At 43.8% G+C, this 24,231-nt stretch overlaps 1 protein-coding gene across 1 annotated transcript in view; it reads left to right on the forward strand.

Annotated features, from left to right (window-relative positions):
* Positions 1 to 971: 971 nt before the first annotated feature.
* The window catches only part of LOC122564549 (uncharacterized), a 47,060-nt gene continuing 23,800 nt past the window's right edge, over positions 972 to 24,231 (forward strand). The window contains exons 1-5 of the mRNA XM_087978428.1: positions 972 to 1,040; positions 4,912 to 4,990; positions 10,359 to 10,484; positions 14,295 to 14,438; positions 19,184 to 19,277. Coding sequence (XP_087834554.1) covers positions 972 to 1,040; positions 4,912 to 4,990; positions 10,359 to 10,484; positions 14,295 to 14,438; positions 19,184 to 19,277 — 512 coding nt within the window. The remainder of the gene's footprint in view (positions 1,041 to 4,911; positions 4,991 to 10,358; positions 10,485 to 14,294; positions 14,439 to 19,183; positions 19,278 to 24,231) is intronic.

Raw genomic sequence — 24,231 nt, forward strand, 5'->3', positions numbered from 1 at the left:
TGTGGTCACTATTTGTCACTGAATCAGTCGTGATGAATGTATTTTCTACATTTCAACAGGATTGGGGCAGGATGAGACCTCTACACAGGGAACAGCGAGAACCTAGAACTCGGGCCTCCTGTTTACAAATGAGGAGTCCGCACTTCATTAGCTGCAAAACACTTTGCCTTGTTGTGACAGGTGCTAAATAAATGCAAGTCTTTCAGTGCAGGTAGTGTGCAGTGACTGTGTCCCATGTAACACTCTGGGATTCTTTCCTGGACTCAGTGGTAGTGGAAGCTGAGTGAGCTCATGCATTAGGAAGCAGTAGATTTCTCTTGTGTGTGAACACTGTCAATTTTTAACTGGAATCCTCAGCACATCCAACTACTCTGTTTGGGATTAATAACACTCCTTATTTTCCCAAATGATTCAATCATTGTCGCTAGATAACAAGCTGCCTTTTTTTTGACTCCAACAGTTCAGAGCTGTTAGAATTGATGGTTGGAGCTGTTATTTAATCTTTGGATTCATACCCAGTACTTTGCACCTGTTGGGTACTGTTTCAGCTGACATTATTTACACAATGGTAGAGAGCTCCCTGTCATGCACTGTTGGAAGACCTGTTAAACCAACCAGAGAGTTTCATTAAAGACTGTAGTGATGCATTCAAAGAGAGGCTTTCCCCAATACACAGCCTGCACCACAGTCATTACGCCAAACCAGACTCACACACACACACTGTGGGGAGACAAAGTTAAAAATCACATAACACCAGGTTATAGTCCAACAGGTTTAATTGGAAGCACACCAACTTTCGGAGCGACGCTCCTTCATCAGGTGATTGTGGAGGGCTCGATCGTAACACAGAATTTATAGCAAAAATTTTCAGTGTGATGTAACTGAAATTATACATTGAAAAATTGGTTGGTGTGGGAAAAATGTGGGGAGACAGCGCTGCAGAGACCCCTATTGACAGCAGGGAATAGAGGATGGGGCTCATTACCAAAACTTTCAGAATTGTCAGTAAATCTCACAGGAGGGACGAACTGAAGCTGAAGGTAAACAAAGCAAATGGAAAATTCATCCCTCATTATTACTGCTGCTCCCAAAACTCTGCAAAGCCTCCCATCAAAGGGAATCATGAGGCTGTTGTGTGCTCTGTTTTACAGACACATGGCTCACTCCTCCTTCACCTGATTGTGCATTACAACCTGAGGGCTTCGTAATAGGCCACACGGCATCAGGGGTCTGCCCCATGACCAATACCTCAGGGTGCTCAGACGTGAAGACCCTATTCTCCAAACCCAGAATATCTAACAGTGAAGTACCATCTCTACCTCCTGCTGTGGGAGTTTACTTCTGCAAATCTGACAGCAATTTACATCCCACCACATGCGGAAACAGAGAGTGCACTCGGTGAAATGTACACTGTCAAAAATAGATGAAGCAGAATGTTCCAAGACCTTGTTCATTGTAGCCAGTGACATCAATTGGACCAACCTAAAGACCTCTCGTCCCACCAGAGCCCAAAATGTCCTGGACCATTGCTATGCAACTGTCAAAGTCGCCTACCACTCCATCCCCACCCTCCCAACCCATATTTTGGTAAATCGGACCATAAGGCTGTGCTGCGTCTCCTGGCTTACAGCAGAAACTGAAGCATGACAATCCAGGAAGAAAGTCAGACAATGCCTGGATGAGGGTACTGGAGCTCCAGTGTGTCTGCTTGGAGTCAGTGGACTGGTCCATATTCAAAGAACTCAGTTGCCAACCTAAATGAGTATACCACTACCATTACAGACCTCGTCAGTAAAGGGTTGCTTGCTGAAGAGGTTTATCCGAGGGTTCCCCACCTGGAAACCATGGATGAACCGAAAGATCCACTCCCTACTGAAGTCCAGGTCTCAGGCATTCAAGTTGGATGTCCCTGACCTACACAGAAAATCAAGGTACAATCTTCACAAAGTCATCAGGAGTGTCAAGAGACAATACCAGACTGAACTGGTGTCCCACACTGACCACTGGGGCGAGGCTAACATGATATAACAGGCTACAAGGTGAAATCAGGTAAGAATCACTGACAGCAATGAATCCCTCCTCAATAAGCATAATGCATTTTATGGTAGTGTTGAAGAAAAGGTGAGTGAAATGATGTCACCTGCTCCAACAGCCTTGCGTGCACCTGTACTCAGAGTCACCATCGCAGATGTCAGACCGGCCTTCTTGAGAGTGAACCCATGCACAGTGATTGGGCTGGGTGGAGTCCCTGGCTGTGCACTCAGATCCTGCGTGGACCTGCTAGCAGGAGTATTTGCAGATGTGTTGAACCTCTTCTTGCTCTGATGTGAGGTCCCCCCCTTGCTTCAAGACAACCACTATTATCTCAGTGCCAAAGCAAAATCAGGCAATGTGCCTTAATGACTACTGCCCAGTGGCTCTGATATCAATCATTATGAAGTACTCCGAGAGGTTAGTAATGGCACACATCATTCCAGCCTTCCAGATTTTCTTGATCCACTATAATTTGCCAACTGCCCATGGCAGGTACCATTTCCCTGACTCTAGAACATCTGGATAACAAGGACACCTATGTCAGACTCCAATTTATTGACATTAGCTCTGCCTTCAATACCATAATTCCAACTAAACTCAACTCCAAACTCCAAGATCGAGAACTCTGCTCCCTCCTCTGCGACTGGATCTGCACTGCTGCCACATCCAATGGAGAATGGCGGTGGACAATTAAAGAACTCACTGGAAGAGGAGATTCCACAAATATCCCCATTGTCAATGATGGAACAGTCCAGCACATCAGTGCAAAAGATGAGGCTGAAGCATTTGCAGCGATCTTCAACTAGAAGTGCTGAGTGGATGATCCATCCCAGCCTCCTCCAGTGATTCTCAGCATTACAGATACCAGTCTTCAGCCAATTTGATTCCCTCCATATAATATCAAGAAACAGTTGGAGACACTGGAAACTGCAAAAAGCAATGGGCCCTGGCAACATTTTGGCAATAGTACTGAAGACTTGTACTTCTGCAGGAGCTCCTCAGGGTAGTGTCCTAGCCCCAGCTATCTTCAACTGCTTCATCAATGACCATCCCTCCATCATGAGGTCAGAAATGGGGATGTTCAATGAGGATTGCACAATGTTCAGCATCATTTGTGATTCCTCACATACTAAACCAGACCACGTCCAAATGCAATAATACCTGGACGATATCCAGGCTTGGACTGAAAAGTGGCCAGTAACAATTGCGCTACATAAATGTCAGGCAATGACCATCTCAGACAAGAAAGAACCTAGCAATCCCATGACATGCAATTGCCTTTCTATCACTGAATCACTGGGCAGTAGTCATTAAGGCACATTGCCTGATTTTGCTTTGGCACTGAGATAATAGTGGTTGTCTTGAAGCAAGGGGGAGCCTCACATCAGAGTAAGGAAAGGTTCAACACATCTGCAAATACCCCTGCTAGCAGGTCCACGCAGGATCTGAGTGCACAGCCAGGGACTCCACTGAATCATCTTGAGGATTACCGTTGACCAGAAACTGAACTGGACTAGCCATATAAATACAGTTATAACAGCAAGTCAGAGGCTAGGAGTCCTGCAGGGATTAATGTAGATAAACAGAAAATAGGAGCAGGAATAGACCAGTCAGCCCATCTAACCTGATCCACCATTCAATATGATCATTAATGATTACCCACCTCAGTACCCTGTTCCTATTTTCTTCCCATACCCTTTGATCGTTTTAGCCCTAAGAACTATATGTAGTTTACCTCCTGTCTCCCCAAAGCTTGTCTACCATCCAGAAAGCACAAATAAAGAGAATGATGGAATACTCCCCATTTGCTTAGATGTGTTTAGTTCCAGCAACAATGAAGAAGCTTGCCACCATCCCCAGGTCAAAGCAGCCTGCTTGATTGGCACCACATCCACTTTCTCCAGCATCGACATTCGATAACAGCAGTATGTACAATCTATAAGATGCACTGCAGAAATACGTGAAGGCTCCTTAGACAGCATCTTCCAAAGACATGATCACTTCCATCTAGAAAGGCAAGGGAAGCAGATACATGGAAATACCACCAGCTACAAGTTTCCCTCCAAGCCAGTCACTATTCTGACTTTAATTTATTCATTCAGGGATGGGATGTGGGCGTTACTGGCTGAACCAGCATTATTGCTTATCCCTTGACAATACGGTGGTGAGCTGCCTTCTTGAACCATTACAGTCCATGTACTGGAGGTGCATATACAATGCTGTTAGGGAGAGAATTAAAGAATTTTGACCCAGCAATAGTGATGGAACCGTGACATATTCCCAAGTATGTCTGCCCAGCCAGCAAAGTCCACATCCCATTACTGAATTTTCTTTAGATAACTACCTGGGAATAGGCTATTTCAGATTCAATAATGCAAAAGTGGTAGGATAAATAAGAGAATTCATAGTTAAGGATCCACTAAGGTCTAGCAATTTAAAATTCAATTTGAGGGTGAGAAACTTGGGTCTCAAACCAGTGTCCTCAACTTAAATAAGGACAATTGCAGAGGTGTGACGAGTTGTCCAAAGAAAGCTGGGAAAATAGTTGAAGGGGAATGTTGATTTTGAGCAGGGAAACCGATAGTCCATAACACTGAGCAACAGGTTCTTCTCCCAGAGTGTAGTGAATGTCTGGAAATTGCTGCCCCAGAGAGAGATGGAGGCCAAGTCACTGAAAGAGGAGGTTTAAAGAGGAGATTGGTAAACCTTTGAAATATCAAGGAGCTGAGGACAACTAGGAATTGACATGAAAGAGAAGATTTGAGGTTGGATCAGATCAGATGTGATGCAAGTGGGAAGGTCTGAGGGGCTAAGTGGCCTGTTCCTGCTCCTGTTTCTTATGTTCTTACATTTCTAACTTGTTTTTACACTTTGCAGGTAAACCCACAGCATTCGAATGCAAGCTGTACCCAACATTATGACAAAAAAAATCATTGCTGCAATGAATGTCAAGCAGGTGAACCTTTTTCTCTCATTGTCTGTAATATTTCTCACTGTAGATGCTGCCGTAGTTGGAATGTTTTCATAATATTCCTGCCCTGTGACTCAGTGGTTAGCACTGCTGCCTCACAGCGCCAGGGACCCGGGTTTGATTCCAGCCTCAGGCAACTGTCTGTGTGGAGTTTACACATTCTCCCCATGTCTGCATGGGTTTCCTCCGGGTGGTCCAGTTTCCTCCCACAATCCAAGGATGTGCAGGTTAGGCGAATAGGCCATGATAAATTGCCCATAGTGTTCAGGAATGGGTAGGTTAGGTGCATTAATCAGGGGCAAGAGAGTGTTGCTGGAAAAGCACAGCAGGTCAGGCAGCTTTTCGAGCACCACACTCTTGACTCTGATCTCCAGTCCTCACTTTCTCCACAAGAGTTAGGGGAAAATGTACAGTAATAGAGTAGGATGAGTGGGTCTGGGTGGGTTACTCTTCGAAGGGTCAGTATGGACTTGCTGGGCTGAAAGGCCTGTATCCACACTGTAAGGATTCTATGATTCTATGTTTAGTGTCTGTCATCATAGAGGAGAGCATTCTATGATCCTTTTTGATTACATGTTGTACCGATGAAGTAACTTTTTGTGACTCTTGCATCAGAATGCCTAGACACCTCTGCACCAGACAATTCTACAGTTGTTCTCCATTTAAGCAATACTCTGCCTTTTTATTCATCCTGCCAAAATAAACAAAAGCACATTTCCCATATTATACGCTAATGCCAGATTTTTTGCCCAGACGCTACACCGTGTCTATCCATCTGCAAGTTTCTTCACAATGAGCTTTTTCTACCTTTCTTGGTGTCATCTGTGAAATTAGCTATCATTCCTTTGCTCCCCTCATCAGCGTAACTGGTGGATATTGGACAATGTTGAGGTCCTGAGCACAGAGGCCTGCATTGAGGAAGATTCCATCAGAACTAAAACGTTAACTCTATTTCTGTCTCGACAGATGCTGCCATTCTGTGAGTTTCTCCAACATTCTCTGCGTTTTACTCTATATTTATTCTTGTATACTGTGTTCCACATTGTGAATGCAGTTATAGAGTCATACAACGTGGATACATGCCCTTCAGTCCAACTCAACCAAGCACCAAGTTTCCCAAATTAAACTAGGCTCACTAGCCTCCATTTGGCCCATATCATTGGAAACCTTTCCTATTCATGTACTAAGTCAAATGTCTTTTAAATATTGTAAGCATACCTATATCTATCGCGACCTCTGGCAGCTCAGTCCACCTACGCATCACGCAGACTGTGAGGGATCCTGTAATGTAGATCACTCCACGGTACACTTCTCTCATCTCCTGTTCATCATGCTGTCCAATCAGATTCTACATCCTGATCTTCTGAACCAAGGTGATGTCTAGTTATTGCATAAATGCATTCCTTGATTAACACTGCCACACCTCCAGCTTTATGTAGCTTTCTTCTAAATAATACTGACTAATTACACAGTCCTCCCAGTCTGTTACAGTGATACTGATCCATTGCACACTCCTCCCAGTCTGTTACACCGTGATACTGACTCACTGCACACTCCTCCCAGTCTGTTTCACAGCAATACTGACCAATTTAGTTGCCGGCACGGTGGCACAGTGGTTAGCACTGCTGCCTCGCAGCGCCAGAGACCCGGTTCAATTCCTGCCTCAGGCGACTGACTGTGTGGAGTTTGCACGTTCTCCCCGTGTCTGCGTGGGTTTCCTCCGGGTGCTCCGGTTTCCTCCCACAGTCCAAAGATATGCAGGTCAGGTGAATTGGACATGCTAAATTGCCCGTAGTGTTAGGTAAGGGTTAAATGTAGGGGCATGGGTGGGTTGCGATTCGGCGGGGTGGTGTGGACTTGTTGGGCCGAAGGGCCAGTTTCCACACTGCAAGTAATCTAATCTAAAAATTTAATTGTGTAGCAGATTGGGAGGACTGTGCAATGGGTCAGTATTGCTGTGAAACAGACAGGGAAGAGTGTGCAGTGAGTCAGTATCGCTGTGTAACAGACTGGGAGATGTGTGTGGTGAGTCATTGTCATTGTGTAGCCAACTGGGAGGAGTGTACAATGATACTGACTCACCGCATTTTCCTCCCAGTCTGTTACAAAGCGATACTGGCCCATTGCACACTCCTCCCAGTCTGTTACACAGAGATACTGACTCACTGCACACACATCCCAGTCTGTTACACAGCGATACTGGCCCATTGCCCACTCCTCCCAATCTGTTACACAGCGATACTAACTCACCGCACACTCCTCCCAGTCTGTTACACAGTGATACTGACTCACTGCACACTCCCCCCAGTCTGTTACACAGTGATACTAACTCACCGCACACTCCTCCCAGTCTGTTACACAGCGATACTAACTCACCGCACTCTCCTCCCAGTCTGTTACACAGTGATACTGACTCACTGCACACTCCTCCCAATTTGTTACATAGTGATACTGACTCACCACACACTCCTCCCAGTCTGTTACACCGCGATACTGACTCACTGCACACTCCTCCCAGTCTGTTACACAGCGATACTGACTCACCACACACTCCTCCCAGTCTGTTACACAGCGATACTGACTCACCACACACTCCTCCCAGTCTGTTACACAGCGATACTGCCCCAATACACACTCCTCCCAGTCCGTTGCACAGCAATACGGTCTCACTGCGCACTCTTCCCAGTCTGTTACACAGTGATATTGACTCACCACGCACTCCTCCCAGTCTGTTACACAGCGATACTGACTCACTGCGCACTCCCCCCAGTCCGTTACACAGTGATACTGACCCACCGCACTCTCCTCCCAGTCTGTTACACAGCGATACTGGCCCATTGCACACTCCTCCCAGTCTGTTACACAGTGATACTGACTCACTGCACACTACTCCCAATTTGTTACATAGTGATACTGACTCACTGCACACTCGTCCCAGTCTGTTACACAGTGATACTGACTCACTGCACACTCGTCCCAGTCTGTTACACAGTGATACTGACTCACTGCACACTCGTCCCAGTCTGTTACACAGCGATACTGACTCACCACACACTCCTCCCAGTCTATTACACCGCGATACTGACTCACTGCACACTACTCCCAGTCTGTTACACAGTGATACTGACTCACTGCACACTCGTCCCAGTCTGTTACACAGTGATATTGACTCACTGCACACTCGTCCCAGTCTGTTACACAGTGATATTGACTCACCGCACACTCCTCCCAGTCTGTTACACAGCGATACTGACTCACTGCGCACTCCCCCCAGTCCGTTACACAGTGATACTGACCCACCGCACTCTCCTCCCAGTCTGTTACACAGCGATACTGGCCCATTGCACACTCCTCCCAGTCTGTTACACAGTGATACTGACTCACTGCACACTACTCCCAATTTGTTACATAGTGATACTGACTCACCGCACACTCGTCCCAGTCTGTTACACAGTGATATTGACTCACTGCACACTCCCCCCAGTCTGTTACACAGTGATACTGACTCACCACACACGCCTCCCAGTCTGTTACACAGCGATACTGGCCCATTGCACACTCCTCCCAGTCTGTTACACAGTGATACTGACTCACTGCACACTACTCCCAATTTGTTACATAGTGATACTGACTCACCGCACACTCGTCCCAGTCTGTTACACAGTGATATTGACTCACTGCACACTCCTCCCAGTCTGTTACACCGCGATACTGACTCACTGCACACTCCTCCCAGTCTGTTACACAGCGATACTGACTCACCACACACGCCTCCCAGTCTGTTACACAGCGATACTGACTCACCACACACTCCTCCCAGTCTGTTACACAGCGATACTGCCCCAATACACACTCCTCCCAGTCCGTTGCACAGCAATACGGTCTCACTGCGCACTCTTCCCAGTCTGTTACACAGTGATATTGACTCACCACGCACTCCTCCCAGTCTGTTACACAGCGATACTGACTCACTGCGCACTCCCCCCAGTCCGTTACACAGTGATACTGACCCACCGCACTCTCCTCCCAGTCTGTTACACAGCGATACTGTCTCACTGCGCACTCTTCCCAGTCTGTTACACTGTGATACTGACTCACTGCACAATCCTCCCAGTCTGTTACACAGCCTTACTGACTCACTGCACAATCCTCCCAGTCTGTTACACAGCGATACTGACTCACTGCACACTCCTCCAAGTCTGTTTTTACAGCAATTGTCTGTCTTTGGCACAGATGTCAAAGCTGATGGAGCATAGATGGAAATGTGAAATTCAGAACTCAGCCAGATTGGCCATGTGTATTTTGAGTGGCAGAGCGGACCCAAAGGGCCGAATGGTCTCCTTCTGCTCTTCTATTCCATCTTCATATGTAGCTGACCCCTGAAATTCATCACTGTTTCTCAGCGTTCACCAGTTTGCCGCTTGTTTTCTTCTCATCAACTCACCTTGAATCTGTATCGTTACATTTCCTCCCAAAATCTAAGACATTCAAGAACTGATGGTAGTGCTCTCCGGGTCAATCAACAAAGGCAACCAGCAGACTTTAGTGGAAAATTTTCTTGATGTGACCCAAATGCTTAAATGAACAACTGGAACATAGATTCTAACTGAGGGGAAGTCACTTCGTTTCATGTGCACATCATATTAATGGTCCCATCAAAAATCTCTAAATACATGACAATCACTGACGTAGTGTGTGTTCCTCACCGAGTGGGAATGGTGTTTGGTTTGGTGAGTCACTGGGAAAATAATCCAGTTCGATGAGTTAAGATCTTGATGGTTCTTTGTAATTGTATGATCTGTATGTGGGTTTCTGAGGTGGTCCAAAGAAGTTTCCCTTCCTCCCTCCAACATGCATGGAATGCCCAATTGGGAGCACATTTTAACCAAATGCTCTGACATAGGTAGCACACAGATTATTTTTATTCGTTCATGGGATGAGGGTGTCACTGGCTGGGCCGGCATTAATGGCCCACCCCTAATTGCCCAGAGGGCAGTTAAGAGTCAACCACATTGCTGTGGTCTGGAGTCACATGTAGGTAAGGATGGCAGTTTCCTTCCCTAAAGGACATTAGTGAGCCAGATGGGGTTTTTCAACAATTGTTAATGGTCATCACTAACCTCTTAATTCCAGAGTTTTATTGAATTTAAATTCCACCAGCAGCCATGGCAGGACTCAGACCGAGGTCCCCAGAACATTAGCTGGGTCCCTGGATTAACAGTTCAGGGATAATACCAGTAGACCATCACTGCCCCTTGCAGTAATATCCCTGAATAACTTTTCATTGGTGCCAACGAAGTACATTTGTGCCAGAAGACACATTCTGATATTAACCCTGTACCTTCTCTTTTAGGCTTCTACGTCACCATTCCATGTACAAAAGAGAAACCTGTGACCTGTCAGCCGTGCGGGGAAGGCGAATACCTGGACCACAGTAATTCTCAGACAGAATGTTTAAAACAGATCGAGTGTGATAACAGTTAGTATCTTTTGATAAACACTATGACTGATACAGCCAAGCTGAAAGTAGCTAACTATTCGAAAGGTTTGAAAATAATTACTATCGTCAATCATTACTTCTTTAGAGATGCTTAGAAACCAACACAGAACTGAGGAGAGGGAGTGAGTGTGTGCAAATATATTCAGATGTCGTACCCAGTACATCCCCGAACTCGAGATCATCCCAAACTCTGCTGCATTACTCACACTCAGAGTGTGGGACAGATATTTGGACCCAGAGAGAGCGCTATGCTGGGTTCAAGGGTGTGGCAGCACTGCTCGGATTGGGGGTGGGATCACTGTGCTTGGGGGCAGGGGGATGGGGTGGTTGTTTTATCAAATAAAAGGTACGGGTTCTGCAATCCAATTTCTAGCCGAGTGAGTTTTAGTGTAAGAGATACTTGGTACAGAGCATTCCAGGCTCTGAATGATGTGGACTATGGCAAGAAACCTGGGACAATTGCCTGGGAAGTCCAGCAAGTCCTTTCTCAATGCTGAAGCAACAAGCCACAATTTCCAACTAAGCTCTGGACCTGGAGACAAGGTTCTATCCCGTGAGCATCGACAGGCCCATTAACACGAACTATAATGGGGATTATTGCTCTTTGTCTCTCTCATTATTACTGCATTAATGTGCAGGTTCCCATTCTACCAAGAGAAACTAGACGCTGAGGATTCCTGAGATGAAAGTCAGAGCAGGTACCTGGTGACTCCAGATCACCACTTGCTCCCTCAGACATCTGTCTCGGATACCAACATCTCAGAGCACACTCCATGGCCAGCAGCTGTATCCACTCCAAATCTACAGGCCCTGGCATTCGACACCTGCCAGCCTTTCTGCATCAATCTCTCCAATCCACTTGCCGTACACTTCTGCACTTTAATGCTGCAAGGCAGCTGCAAAGGAAGCTGTGTGCTCAGCGACAGGCACCCGGCTCACAGACTGGACCAGGTTGCATCTCACTGGTCATGCTTTGTCAGTGCAAACACTCACTGAGCATGTTCCTGGATACTCGCCGCATTCCTGCTCTGCCTTTAGCACTTTGCCCCCTCAGCCTGAGCTAAAGGTACAAGGTACCCCGGTCCTGCCTTGCCTTTTTGTGCAGACAGGCGGCTTGTCCTGGTTGTTAGCAGTCATCAATGAAATGGGGTGGACATGTAACTGTATGGCACCATGCTGCATCAATCTCACACTGGTACCGTGTGCCAGCAGTGTACCTGGCAAACACGTGCTATGTGCTTCAACCAGATGGCCATGTCTCAAAATCACAACCCATTAAATCAAGTGCAGCCTCCAATCTCTGTTCAGGAGCTTGGGCACAAAGATTATGTCAGGATCCTCTCCTTGCATCCTCCTGTCCTACTGTGGGGCTGTTTTCTTCTGGAGTGAGAGAAAGGGAGGGTAAGAAAGCAGGCATCACAGCTGTTAGTGCTGGAGCAGGAGGTGAGGTTTCCTGACTGAGTGAGTAGACAGTGCAGATACCATGCACTAATCGTGGGGTGAGGGAATTGGGTGTATGGAAGTGAGTGAGGAATGACACTCCATGCAGTACTGACAGCAGTAGAGCATGAAGCATAATGTGAGGTGTCCCAGACAAACTGAGTAAGAGTTGGTTGCAGAGAGAAACTGGTGGTACTCACCCTGGTGGAGTAGGGAAGGTCATTGACCTTCATCCTGCTCTGCTGGGCATTCCTGTAGAGGGCTGGGATCACACTGACAGGAGTGGGAATGTCGGAACAGGCTGCAGGCTCTGGTGAATCCTGAGGGAAGAGGACATCTCACCTCCACACCCGAGCCTCCCATTTCCTGCCCGCAAGGCAAAGTGCCAATTTCCCCTTGTCTGCCACGTCCAGGGCAAATGTCACAATCCATGCAGGCAGCTCTGGACTGACTGCACTGCTCATGACAGTCTTTTAAAGATGGCACTGGTGCCATGGATCCAGGCAGTGACAAGATCTTCTGTCTGTGATGAGTAAGAGAATCAGGCTAGCGTCAGACCAGAAGAGCCCCATAGTTTCACGTAGGCACGTAAGGAGACAAGTTTGGGATGATACCGCGAGAAAGCTCACAAAGCTTCAAGAAGCAAAACCCTCCATCAAACTCCATGAAGGTAAAACTTTACCAAGGTATAGTAAGATTCAGCCCAATGAAAATAGCTTGAGAGAAGGAATAATGGAAAAATGAGACATCCTTCTTAAGATGCCACCAAACGTCACCATGTTATTCTGTCCTGAAGCTTGGCACATAGAGCAGAAGTTGCAATTTTTCAAACCATTGAAAACAGTAGGCCATTCAGCCCTTTGAACCTGCTCTGCCATTCAGTATAATCATGGCTGATCATCCAACCCGCTACCCTGTCTCCACTTTCTCCCCATATCTATTGATCCCTTTAGCCATAAGATCTATGTGGATCTTCGATTAGAAAATCATAAAATCCCTTCGGCCCAACAGGTCCACTCCCACCCTCCGAAGAGTCAGACCCATTCACCCTACATTTAACCCCTGACTAATCCTTGAACACTGTGAACAATTTAGCACAGCCAATTCACCTAACCTGCACACCTTTGGATTGTGGGAGGAAACCCACACAGACACAGACAGAATGTGCAAACTCCACACCACCAGTCTCCCAAGGGTGGAACCGAACCCAGACCCCTGGCCCTGTGAGGAAGCAATGCTAACCACTGACCCACCGTGCCACCCAAAATCCTTCTAGAAGTCATTCAATGTTTTGATCGCAACTGACCCTTTGAATGAAGAAATTTCTGCATATCCTCAGTCCTAAATGCCCTATCCTGTTTCCTTAGACTGTGGCCCCTGGTTCAGGATTCTCCAATCATGGAAATATCCTTCTGAAGAACATTCTTCGCTATACCTTTCTCCTCACTGCAATTTTAATTTGATACAACTCGGAATCTGCCCAAGGCTGTTGCAATAATATCTTGGCAATAAGGAACTTAAATATTTTATGAAAACTCTCAATTGAAAAACAAAATCTCTTGAGGGTTGAGTGAATTATTATAATCTGTGGCGTTATTAATGCATTGAAGAAAAGAGTTCATATTCTTCAAACAAATACATTATCAATTCTGACGCTAGCTCTCTGCTTCAAGTGGATGTCAGGGGAAAGTTTAACTTCCATGTAGACAGGTAGGCTTGGGTCAGAGGGAAAGTTAGAAAAGGCACAAGTGTCTAATCTGACCAATTTACATCAGATGCACCGAATGTGGTTTTAATGAGTTGACCAACTGATCTATTTTCAGGATGCAAGCTGCCCTTTGTTACAAGTTAAAGAGGAGTTCCAGCTGGATGTTATCACTTATCATTGAACTGTAACATTGCAGCAATCTTTATTCTTTCATGGGATATGGGTATCGCTGTCAAGTGATGTGCCCATCCCATATTGCCCTTGATCTGAGTTGCTCACAAGACCATTGCAAAAGTTAGTTCAGTGTCGACATATTGTTTGGAGTCACATGTGGGTCAGACCAGGTGAGGACGGCAGATTTCTTTCCCTGAAGGACATTGGTGAACCAGATGGGTATTTATGACAATTGGCAGCTTTGTGGCAACTATGGTCAATACGAGCTTTATTTTGCAGATTTTTATTAACTAAATTTAAATTCTACCGGCTGCCATTGTGGAATTTCAATCCGTGTCCACAGATTTCCTCTGGATTAATTCTCACCCCAGGACAGAACCACAACAGCCCCATTTCTTCCTGTGTATGTCAGCTGCGAGTGGTCATTAGTTATGATTGAGTCTGAGACTGTCTTGTTTCCTTTCTAGTGAAAGGATTTGAAATTCTGCATGAAGGAGATTCGATGACTGCCACACAGTGTACCTGTAAAGCCAATTTCCACTGCTCCCAGGATTGTGAATACTGCCTCAGAGACAATTCGTGTTTCCCTGGATTTGAAGTGGAGGTGAAAGGTGAGCAAGTATTGCATTGGAACGCTGTGGACTTGAGGCAAAAGTTAAATTCCATGAAAACATAAATGTGTAATGTTTGTGTAAATTGAACTGAAAAAAAGTTATTGGGAGTTAGGTATTTCTTTTACAGATCAACGTACTAGTGCTAACATCTTGTTAATTTGTGTTTCACTACATGATCAGTTTATAAACCTGGCCAAGTTGTCTGATATGTACCAGGAAGATGAGAGATGATGAGCTGGCTGTAGAATAGATGTATTATTAGAAAGAGTATTGTGTATTCATCACAGCAGGTGTTTGTAGGATCCTGGGAGGATATAACATAATAGTTAACAGTTCTGGGCAGATTTCAGATCTGGCGTTACCTCTAGGTGGTAATATAGGCATGGTATAATTAATAGGAAAAGATAATGTCACCATATCCTTAGCAGACCTTAGGGCTGCTCTCTCTTTAGAGACTGACAATGGTGGTGGTTTAACCTGAGGGTCACCACGCCTCAGGCAAGGGGAGAGGTTGAGAAGGAGAGTCCTTCATGGTCACCTCAACTGGTGTGGGAATTGTACCCCACACTGAAAGTGTCACTCTGTCACAACCTGTCTGTCCAGCCAACTGAGCTAGCCAACCCCCATAATATAATTAACCGTGACCAAATAATAAGAGCACAGTCGAATGTTTTCTCAATGTGTTAAAGAGATTTGATGACCAATCAATCAATCAACCCTTTTCTCTCATATATGTTGCTAGCAGTGTTTAATTACCAGAACTCTTAAATTGGCAAAGTAATAGTCACTGGTTTCTGTATGTCTCATCCTCTCCGATCTGTGGTATTAAAATAGCACAGATTGTATGTATGTGCCTGAATTGGACTTTGTGGCTGATGTGCACCAGTACACAGACTGAGAAGGCTCCCAAGCAAGCAATCCAAAACCTCTATGTAACTGGGACATTACAATTTCCCAGATTAATTTTATTTTGTCCAGCTGGCCTCAATTGCAAAATAGCATTTCTGAATTCGAAATATATCAGGAAACTATTTCATCCATGAAGAAGTTGTAAATACAGGAAATCTATCAGGTGCTTTGTTGTTTTCAAATCAGATCAATTGACAATGTGCAGCATTTTGACTGTCCTTCATATGAAAATAAAGCACATTGCAATCGAGTCACTCCTTTGAATTAAGGAGAAACACAGGAATACATTGATCTCATTAAGGACATGGGAATTTAGCCTCACTGCCTAATCTCCTATTCAATGAGATCATGGCTACTCTGTGACTCCATTCCAAATTTGTCCCTTATCCCAGGAGTGTTTCCTGATTTCACTCCTGAAAGGTCTGGTCATAATTTATTGACTCTTCCCAGCCCGTTCTAATCACCCTAAAGAGCAGAAGCAATTTCTCTCCGTCTTCCATATCTATTCCACATCAAAACACATCAATATTTGCACAAACAATTTAAAATAAGGCAAGTTTCGATTCTCAAAGCTATACATAAATAAAGTAAATCATGATGTGGAGGTACTGGTGTTGGACTGGAGTGGACAAAGTTAAATATCACACAACACCAGGTTCTAGTCCACCAGGTTCATTTGGAAGTACAAGCTTTTGGAGCACTGCTCCTTTGTTAGGTAGCTAGTGGGGCAGGATCACAGGAGACAGAATTTATAGCAAGAGATCATTGTATCATACAACTAATGCGATATATTGAATAAACCTAGATTGCTGTCTTTCATCTTTAAGAATGGGTTGCAGGTTTTGATTTATTAATATGTAAATCCCAGAACTTCTTACAAGTCACATTCCCGAGATAACTTAGGGTTTTATAAAAAAAGGTGACATCTCAGCCCAGACAATGCATTAAAGCTGTGAGGTTAGAGTCTGTCTGTATTCCAACCTTGAGTCAGACTGGTTCTATTTCCAAAGTAGGAATTTATAAAATGTCACATGGATTGACTGCCTGCAGATTGTGCGTTTTTTGAACAAAATAAAATGTACCCGCAAACACAAATTCACCCCATAGACATATGTGTATGTGTGTGCGTGTATGTGAGGGACAGTGTGTATGTGAGAGGGAGGAAGAGAGTGTTCATGTGCGCCTACTTGGTAGAGTGTGTGCATGAGTGTGATAGAGTATGTGCCTGTAAGAGGGTGTGAGCATGGGTGTGAGTGCAGGTGCGTGTTTGTGTCTGAGAGACAGCATGTGTATGAGAGAGGGTGTGCATGAGTATGTAAGTATGTAAGAGTGTGTGTGTATGTGTGAGTGTGTGTGAGAGTGTAGAGTGTAGTGGGGTCACCTGTAGTATGGCATGAATCCTACATGAAACCTGAAGTTATCTCAGGAATGTGACTTGAAAGAAGTTCTGGGATTTACATATTAATAAATCAGAACCTGCAACCCATTCTAAAAGATGAAAGACTTAACAGCAACCTAGGTTTCTGTTAAGTCTTTCAATATATTGCAGCAGTTGTGTGATACTATGATCTTTTGCTATAAATTCTGTGTCTTTTATGATCTTGCCCTACTAGCTACCTGAAAGCTTGTAGATTACTTACGGTGTGGAAATAGGCCCTTCGACCCAACAAGTCCACACCAACCCTCCGAAGAGCAACCCACCCAGACCCATTCCCCTACATTTACCCCTTCACCTAACACTACAGGCAATTTAGCATGGCCAATTCACCTAACCTGCACATTTTTGGACTGTGGGAGGAAACCGGAGCTCCCAGAGGAAACCCATGCAGACACGGGGAGAATGTGCAAACTCCACACAGACTGTTGCCTGAGGTGGGAATTGAACCAGGTCTCTGGCGCTGTGAGGCAGCAGTGCTAACCACTGTGCCACCATGCCGTACTTCCAAATAAACCTGTTGGACTATAACCTAGTTTGTAAAATAAATCATGGCTAATTTGTAGCTCCCACATCCCTAACCCTGATGTTTTGAAGATTGAGCGATCCTATACCAGGTTGTCAGTTTGAATTTCTATTCCTGATTCCCTTCCCAGTGACCCTGACATGAAGGTAAAAATGCCTCCTCAGTCAGGGCATGAAAACTCACTGCAAGATATTTCCATCAGATGATTGTTAAAGTCAGCAATCTGACAGTTCAGTTTGCCCATGAAAAAGCAGAGTGCCTTCCACACACTAAATACAAATTGGTCGCATGCTATTACCTGGCTATAATGGTAACCCTAACATCATTAAAGTTAGGGAGTTGTCCAAGATGTGGTGCAGTTGTGTAAAAAAATCAATCCCAAGTTGGCATTCATCTTCACAGCTTTCCTCATTTTACTGAGAGATTGCTAATGATTCTGTACCTGCGCGAGAATTATAATGGTAAAGGACAACAGGGATTCATTATATTGATCCTTGGGATGAGACTGTTGTCCCATGAGGAGAGTTCTATATTCTCTAGAGTTTGAAAGAATGTGAGGTGTTCTTAATGAAACATTAGATTTTGAAAGGACTTGGCAGGGTAGATTCGAAGATGCTGTTCCTTGACTGGATGGTCTCAAACTAGGAGGTGACTAGCGGGAAGGTCTGGACTTGAGGAAGTGACTTTCTTGGGTAAAGATAAGGAAAATTTCATCTCTGAGGATTGGAATTTTCTACCCCAGACAGTTATGAACGTTCGGTTACTGAGTCAAGGATGATAATCGATAGATTTTCATTCATGAAGGGACTTGAGGGACATGGTGATAGAATGGTAAAACCATCATGGAACTGAGTGGCAGAGCAGGTAGAAAGGTCCAAATGGCCTCTTCCTACTCCATTTTCCTGCTCATTCCTGATGAAGGGCTTATGCCTGAAATGTCGATTCTCCTGCTCCTGGGATGCTGCCTGACCTGCTGTGCTTTACCAGCAACACACTCCTTGACTCTGATCTCCAGCATCTGCAGTCCTCACTTTCTCCTACTCCTTATTCATGTTGATATTGAACTTAGTTTCAATTTGGAAAGGATGTTAATGGGATGCTGATTCGTTATTATCTTTTGGACATTACACACAACATTAAGATGTATCCACAAGTACGTTAGGCTTAATGGGCTCAGCTGTTTTTTGCGTTTGAGGTACTTTTCAATCAGTTGAGCAGTATGGGGCACCATTTGCTCAGTGGCTAGCACTACTGCCTCACAGTGCTAGGGTCCTGGGTTCAATACCACCCCTATCTGTGTGGAGTTTGCACATTTTCCCTGAATCTGTGTGGGTTTCCTCCTACAGTCCAAAGACATGTAGGTTAGGTGGGTTGGCCATGCTAAATTGCTCATAGTGTTCAGGGATATGTACGCAAGGTGGGTTAGCCATGGGAAATGCAAGGTTACAGAGATAGGATGGGTCTGGGTGGGATGCTCTTTGAAGGGCCTGCTTCCACACAGTCGGGATTCTATGAATAGGATGCATTCTGAAATTGTCAGTTCCTGCCTCAGTACTGTGAGTTCAGTAGTTACATTACTGACCATGAATCTGCCAGTTTGAAGTAAATCCCATTAAATTCCTTAATGTCCTTTAAGGAAATCTTCCATCCTAACCCAGTCTGGCTTCTATGAGCTTTGGGGTTGACTTCTAATTGCCCTCTGAAATGGTTTAGCAAGTGATCAGTTGCCTAGGGATAGAGAATAGTTGCCGGCCTTACCAATGACACCCATATCCTGGGAATGAACGACAAAAGTAAGTCTTTCATCACTGACCTTTTCTTCAAAATTTTGCTTGCATTCCGTTTTCTAATCATTATTATGATCTTTCACAGCAAACCGGATATCTGATACTAAATGTAGGCCGTGCCCTCCAATGCACTTTTCCAATGAGATCTCACTTACCCTGCGGTGTAAACCAAGGACCAAGTAAGTCTACTATTCATGATAAGAATCATAGTGTTACAGTGTGATAATTTTTTAAATGACTGATTTTGTTTTATTGTTCTTTAATATGTGTTGCAAAGAATTTTACACACACAGAAACAGGCCATTTGGCCTCGCTGATGTTTAAGTTCCACTCTTGCCCAGCCCCACTTGATCTTCATCCAACCTCATCAACAAATATCTCTATTGAGTGTTATGGACCAGGCCAGACATCCTCAAAACATTTCAATAAAGTAGCCCGGACCCTAACTTTGCTAGTTGTTTTAAGCAGGTGTGAAGATATCCCAGGAGAGATGCAGCTGGTCAAATCACTTAATTTTAAACAAAACAGAATTTATTTACAAGTTTGCTGAATGAAGCACAAACAAAAGAAAACAGAATACCGAATAACTTAACTTATCCAAAAACCCAGCAGATTATCCCAAGTTAACAATGCTGTTCCAAGTACTTGTTACAATCCCCACATACACGCCTTGGCACAAAAAGGAAAAATCAAATACAGATTCTTACAAGAGAGATAGCGGAGAGAGACGATCAACATGGACCTGCTCCTTTGGGTCCAGAAGCTTCACAACATGACTGCTTACTAAACAAGCCAAACCAGAGGAAAGCTGAGCTGGGAGAACTGGCCACTGCCCTTTCATTGGGAAAGTGTTTTTATTAAACTTTAAAGCCTTTTGCTTGAGGCAGTATCTGTTAGCTGTAATCCAATTGGCCCTAAAATTCATCCAAGCCAATCTTTTCAGAATCGCTGCTTTTATGACTTCTCTGAAAAAAAAAGCCACGGACAGCGTAACCATGTTAAAGGAGCAGCATCGTCACACTTGAGGTACTTTCATGAAACGTGGTTATGCCATAATACCTTTCTCGCAATATCATGACAATAGCTGAAAATGTGTTGCTGGAAAAGCGCAGCAGGTCAGGCAGCATCCAGGGAACAGGAGAATCGACGTTTCGGGCATAAGCCCTTCTTCAGGAATTGAATATCATGACAATATTCAATTGTGATCAACTTTGTTTTGCATTATGAAAGGTATTTTTTCAAATAACCTGATAGCAGTTTATGAATCTAAATCTTCACAACTTGAGCAAACATACTTTTCAGTGAACACTGTGACCTTTAGCTTATCCCACTGTTATGAAGTTGAAGGTGTGTACTGTACCTTTAAGAGAGAGAGTGAATGCTGTTTTGCACTAAGTGCCTACAAGCACCTGTCATGTGACTAACTAGCAGTCTCAGAGTGTATTGGAAAATTGAAAATATGTAACATTTGGCCGTGAAATGGATACCTGGGTTGGTTGCTGTTTTGCCAATAATTCAAATTTAGTCAATCAGTTTAAATTATGCCCCAGGATACTAAAACCCAATCGCATTTGAATTTATTGTTTTTGCCATCCTCAAACCAATGAGATGATCCAACGTTTGGGGATATAAAAAAAGTGGTGTAACTGCCATCGAGAAAGTCTGCCACTCAAAAACACTGTCCATCAAAAGTACCTTTCTTATATGAAAAATATTTGCAGTGAAAGAAAGAAGATGGCCCAGGGAGATCTTCATCTGGGAGAAGACAGACACAAATGACAACAACCGCTGTATGGTTTTGAAATTAAGTTGGTGTAATTTTAATAAGTTTTATTTATTGGAACAGAATATTGTTATAGAGTTAGAAGCAGATAATAAGCAGTTAAGAGAAAGGGGGCTTAGAGTTGTGAATAGTTGTTTAATGTTCACTTTTAGAGTTAAGGAATAAATTGATATTATTCTCTTTAAGTAGTGGAACTTGGGAGTTCTCTGTCACTCACATTTTAAGAGATTACGAGGCAAGCTGAGGTTTTCTGGGTGTTTGGTTTAATTAACAGAAGGGTTCACCGCTGTGTTATAACACCACCTCTAGGTAATGGGCTGTCATGGCTCAAATTAATTTTGCCAGAGCACCATGCAAAACAAGGGTTAGAAATCTGTTTTGGGCCTAAAATAAATAGAGCCAGAAGCCTAAGGCCAACTCAGTATTGACTCAGGGCTCTCTGCAGCATGTTATCCATCCATGAGATTAAAATAGAGCCCCACCGGCTCATTGAGTGGAATAGCTGAGGTGTTGTATTGGGCAAAACTCAATTATAAAGGTAGCGTTTCATGGGCTATAGCTTCTGCTTATTTGTACAGTTTCCCAGAAGGTTGCAAAAGATCATGGAATCTATCACGTTTTCATAGTCTTTAAAAACCATGGACTAGAATATTTTCCCACTCACCAAACTGGCCACGTCCATTAGATGTTTCCGCTAAATGTGCTTGTTTTCAGGACTTTAAGAAGGTTTTGGGAATCAAACTGGATCTTGTGCCCTAAGCCACTAATGGGCACATTTCAAAAGCTTTATACTAGCTCAAGATTTATTGTATCCAATATAATTAGCAAATGTTCTGTATGTTTCTTCAGTTATTTAAAATCAGGTCATTTATAAATGGTGCACACTCTGATTAAAATAATTATTTTTCATGATAAAACCATTTTTAGCTGAGTTGATCAAATGCACAAAATTGACACTCTTTAAACATCAGGAATTATTTTTGAACATTAGGTTTTGAAATGCTGCCTAATTGCTTTGTATCATTACACATTCATTGATATGCAAATATGTTTGAGTGAAAACTTGAAGGAAATGTATAGTTCTTAAAATTAGTGCATGTTTGGATCCAGCTTGCATGTAGATCACCTAGCCATCAAGTCCAAACCACAAACTCTACCCTGCATTGAGTCAGTTGACAGAGATAGCAAGCGAGCTGTGAAAGTGTGGGTAATGTGCCCTTGTTCTTTCTTCTTCCCCTGTCATTGTCAGTCTGACAGCACCAACCTTTCCTGCCACTGCCTCATTACACTAAGGCTTTAAGAGTCTTTTATGCAATGGCTCATGCTCTCCCCATGCATGGACAATATAAACGTTTTTCCTCAGTCTATCATTGTCAGGTAAACATCAACCCTTTGAGAATATGTTCCATGTCAGCTCATTTGCTATGTTCAATATTATCAATGAAGTCATATCACTTCTAATATGAAACACAAGCAATGTTATAATAATTTCATAGAACCCTACAGTGTGAAAGCAAACCATTCAGCCCATCGATTCTGCATCGACCCTCCAAAGAGCAGCATCCCACCCAGACCCACAAACCTGCATTTCCCATGGCTAATCCACCTAACCTGCACATCTTTGGGAAGAAACTGGAGCACCCAAAGAAAACTCACGTAGACTCAGAGAGAATGTGCAAACTCCACACAGACAGTCACCCAAGGTTGGGATTGAACCCAGGTGCCCGGTGCTGTGAGGCAGCAGTGCTATCCACTTGCTGGTGTACCTACTTTGCTATTGTAGTGTCCCTAGCTAGGTCAATATTTATTGCCCATTGCTAACTGCTCTTAAAGTTAGTGTAAGCTGCCTTCTTGAATCACTGCGGTTTCTGGGTGCAGGGACACCCACAGTGTTGCTATTCTGCCCACATCTCAGGCACTGCAGTGGTTCAATTGGTCTCTGTGCTTCCTATACATCACCACTAGTTGGAGTCACCCTTTCTCCATCAATTAATGAACTTGTGCTGCTGGATCAGGGGATTCTGAGAGCTGTCTCATAGCATGATAGATTTCCTTGGTGCAACCTTTACACACTGTGTGCTGCTGGAGGGGTTTGCTTTGTGGAACCTGTCTGCTGTATTGATTATACTCTGTGAATCTGTTGCAATTATACTTTTTACAATCCTGCTGTCTGTCTGGCCACATCCTCTGTGGATCACCACACTCTCTGAGTATGCAGAAGGCACAAGGGCTAAGAGTTCCACATTTTGCCCTATTTAGTCTGCAAAACAACCTTAGTGCTGTATCTCCCTCTCAGGATTAGATTTATTGGAGAAGCAGGAAAGAATTCAATGGTAATATTTTATGCCTCTTTAAATGTTATTGGTTCTTAGTTGCTTGACCTGTTATGTTGTTACAACAACCATATGAGGTCAGTTGTATAAATATGTAAAGTTCATTTGTCACCAATCTGAAAAGATATCTAGTACAGTGTATGTTACAGGCAACCTAAATGGACTTATTGCAAAAGTAGTTCTGATAATGAAGCATCTGCGATCTTTCCCAACACATTGAATCTGACACACTGTATTCTAACTATGGCCCAGCCAAACACAAATCTCAAATCATATTTCCCTATACTGCAACAGTGAGTACTCTTTGGAGGAACATCATTGGTTATAAAGCACTCTGGGATGCCTTGATGACATCAAAGCTTCTACATACAGTAAATACAAGCTGTTATTCCTTTTCCTGTATTTGCATTTTATGTAAATTAGAATGTTCAACTGTATTACTCTTGGTAATACTGTTCTCCAATCCCTGTTCCAATTTCCCAACCACACCGAAAAGTGCCTTCCTCTTTCCAAATTCCCAACATTTAAATATGGTACTTTTGTTTGGGAGGATATGTTGTGTGTGTAATAACATGTATATAACCATTGTAATATTTTGAATAATAATGACAGTTGCTATACCTGATTTTATTGAGAAATATTCTGGCCAATTTAGCCCTCAATCAACATCATTAAAATAATCTTGTCATTATCTTGTTACTGTTTGAGGAAGCTTCCTGTTTACAAATTGTCTGCCACATTTTGTAAGTTGCAACACACACTGTGGGCGGGACCTGAATGATGTGGGCTATGCTGAGATTTCTGGTAAAATCTTTCGCAAAGTCCAGCGAGCTGACCATGACATCAGGAGCCACTCACTGCATCTTTTATATTTGCGTAAGCAGCAAATTCTTGCTGGGCAGTGGTGAGTTATTGTTGAAGCTTACCAAGTGCCTCATTAATGCCACAATTTACCTCACTAATATTCTGCTTCCAAACTTAGCAAAACGTGCTGAACCAGCTGGACATTGCCAGTTC

The sequence above is a fragment of the Chiloscyllium plagiosum genome, unplaced genomic scaffold (genome assembly GCF_037043375.1).
Source record: "Chiloscyllium plagiosum isolate Xiang-an unplaced genomic scaffold, Cpla_swu_hap1 HiC_scaffold_34, whole genome shotgun sequence".
Classification (NCBI taxonomy): Eukaryota; Metazoa; Chordata; class Chondrichthyes; order Orectolobiformes; family Hemiscylliidae; genus Chiloscyllium; species Chiloscyllium plagiosum.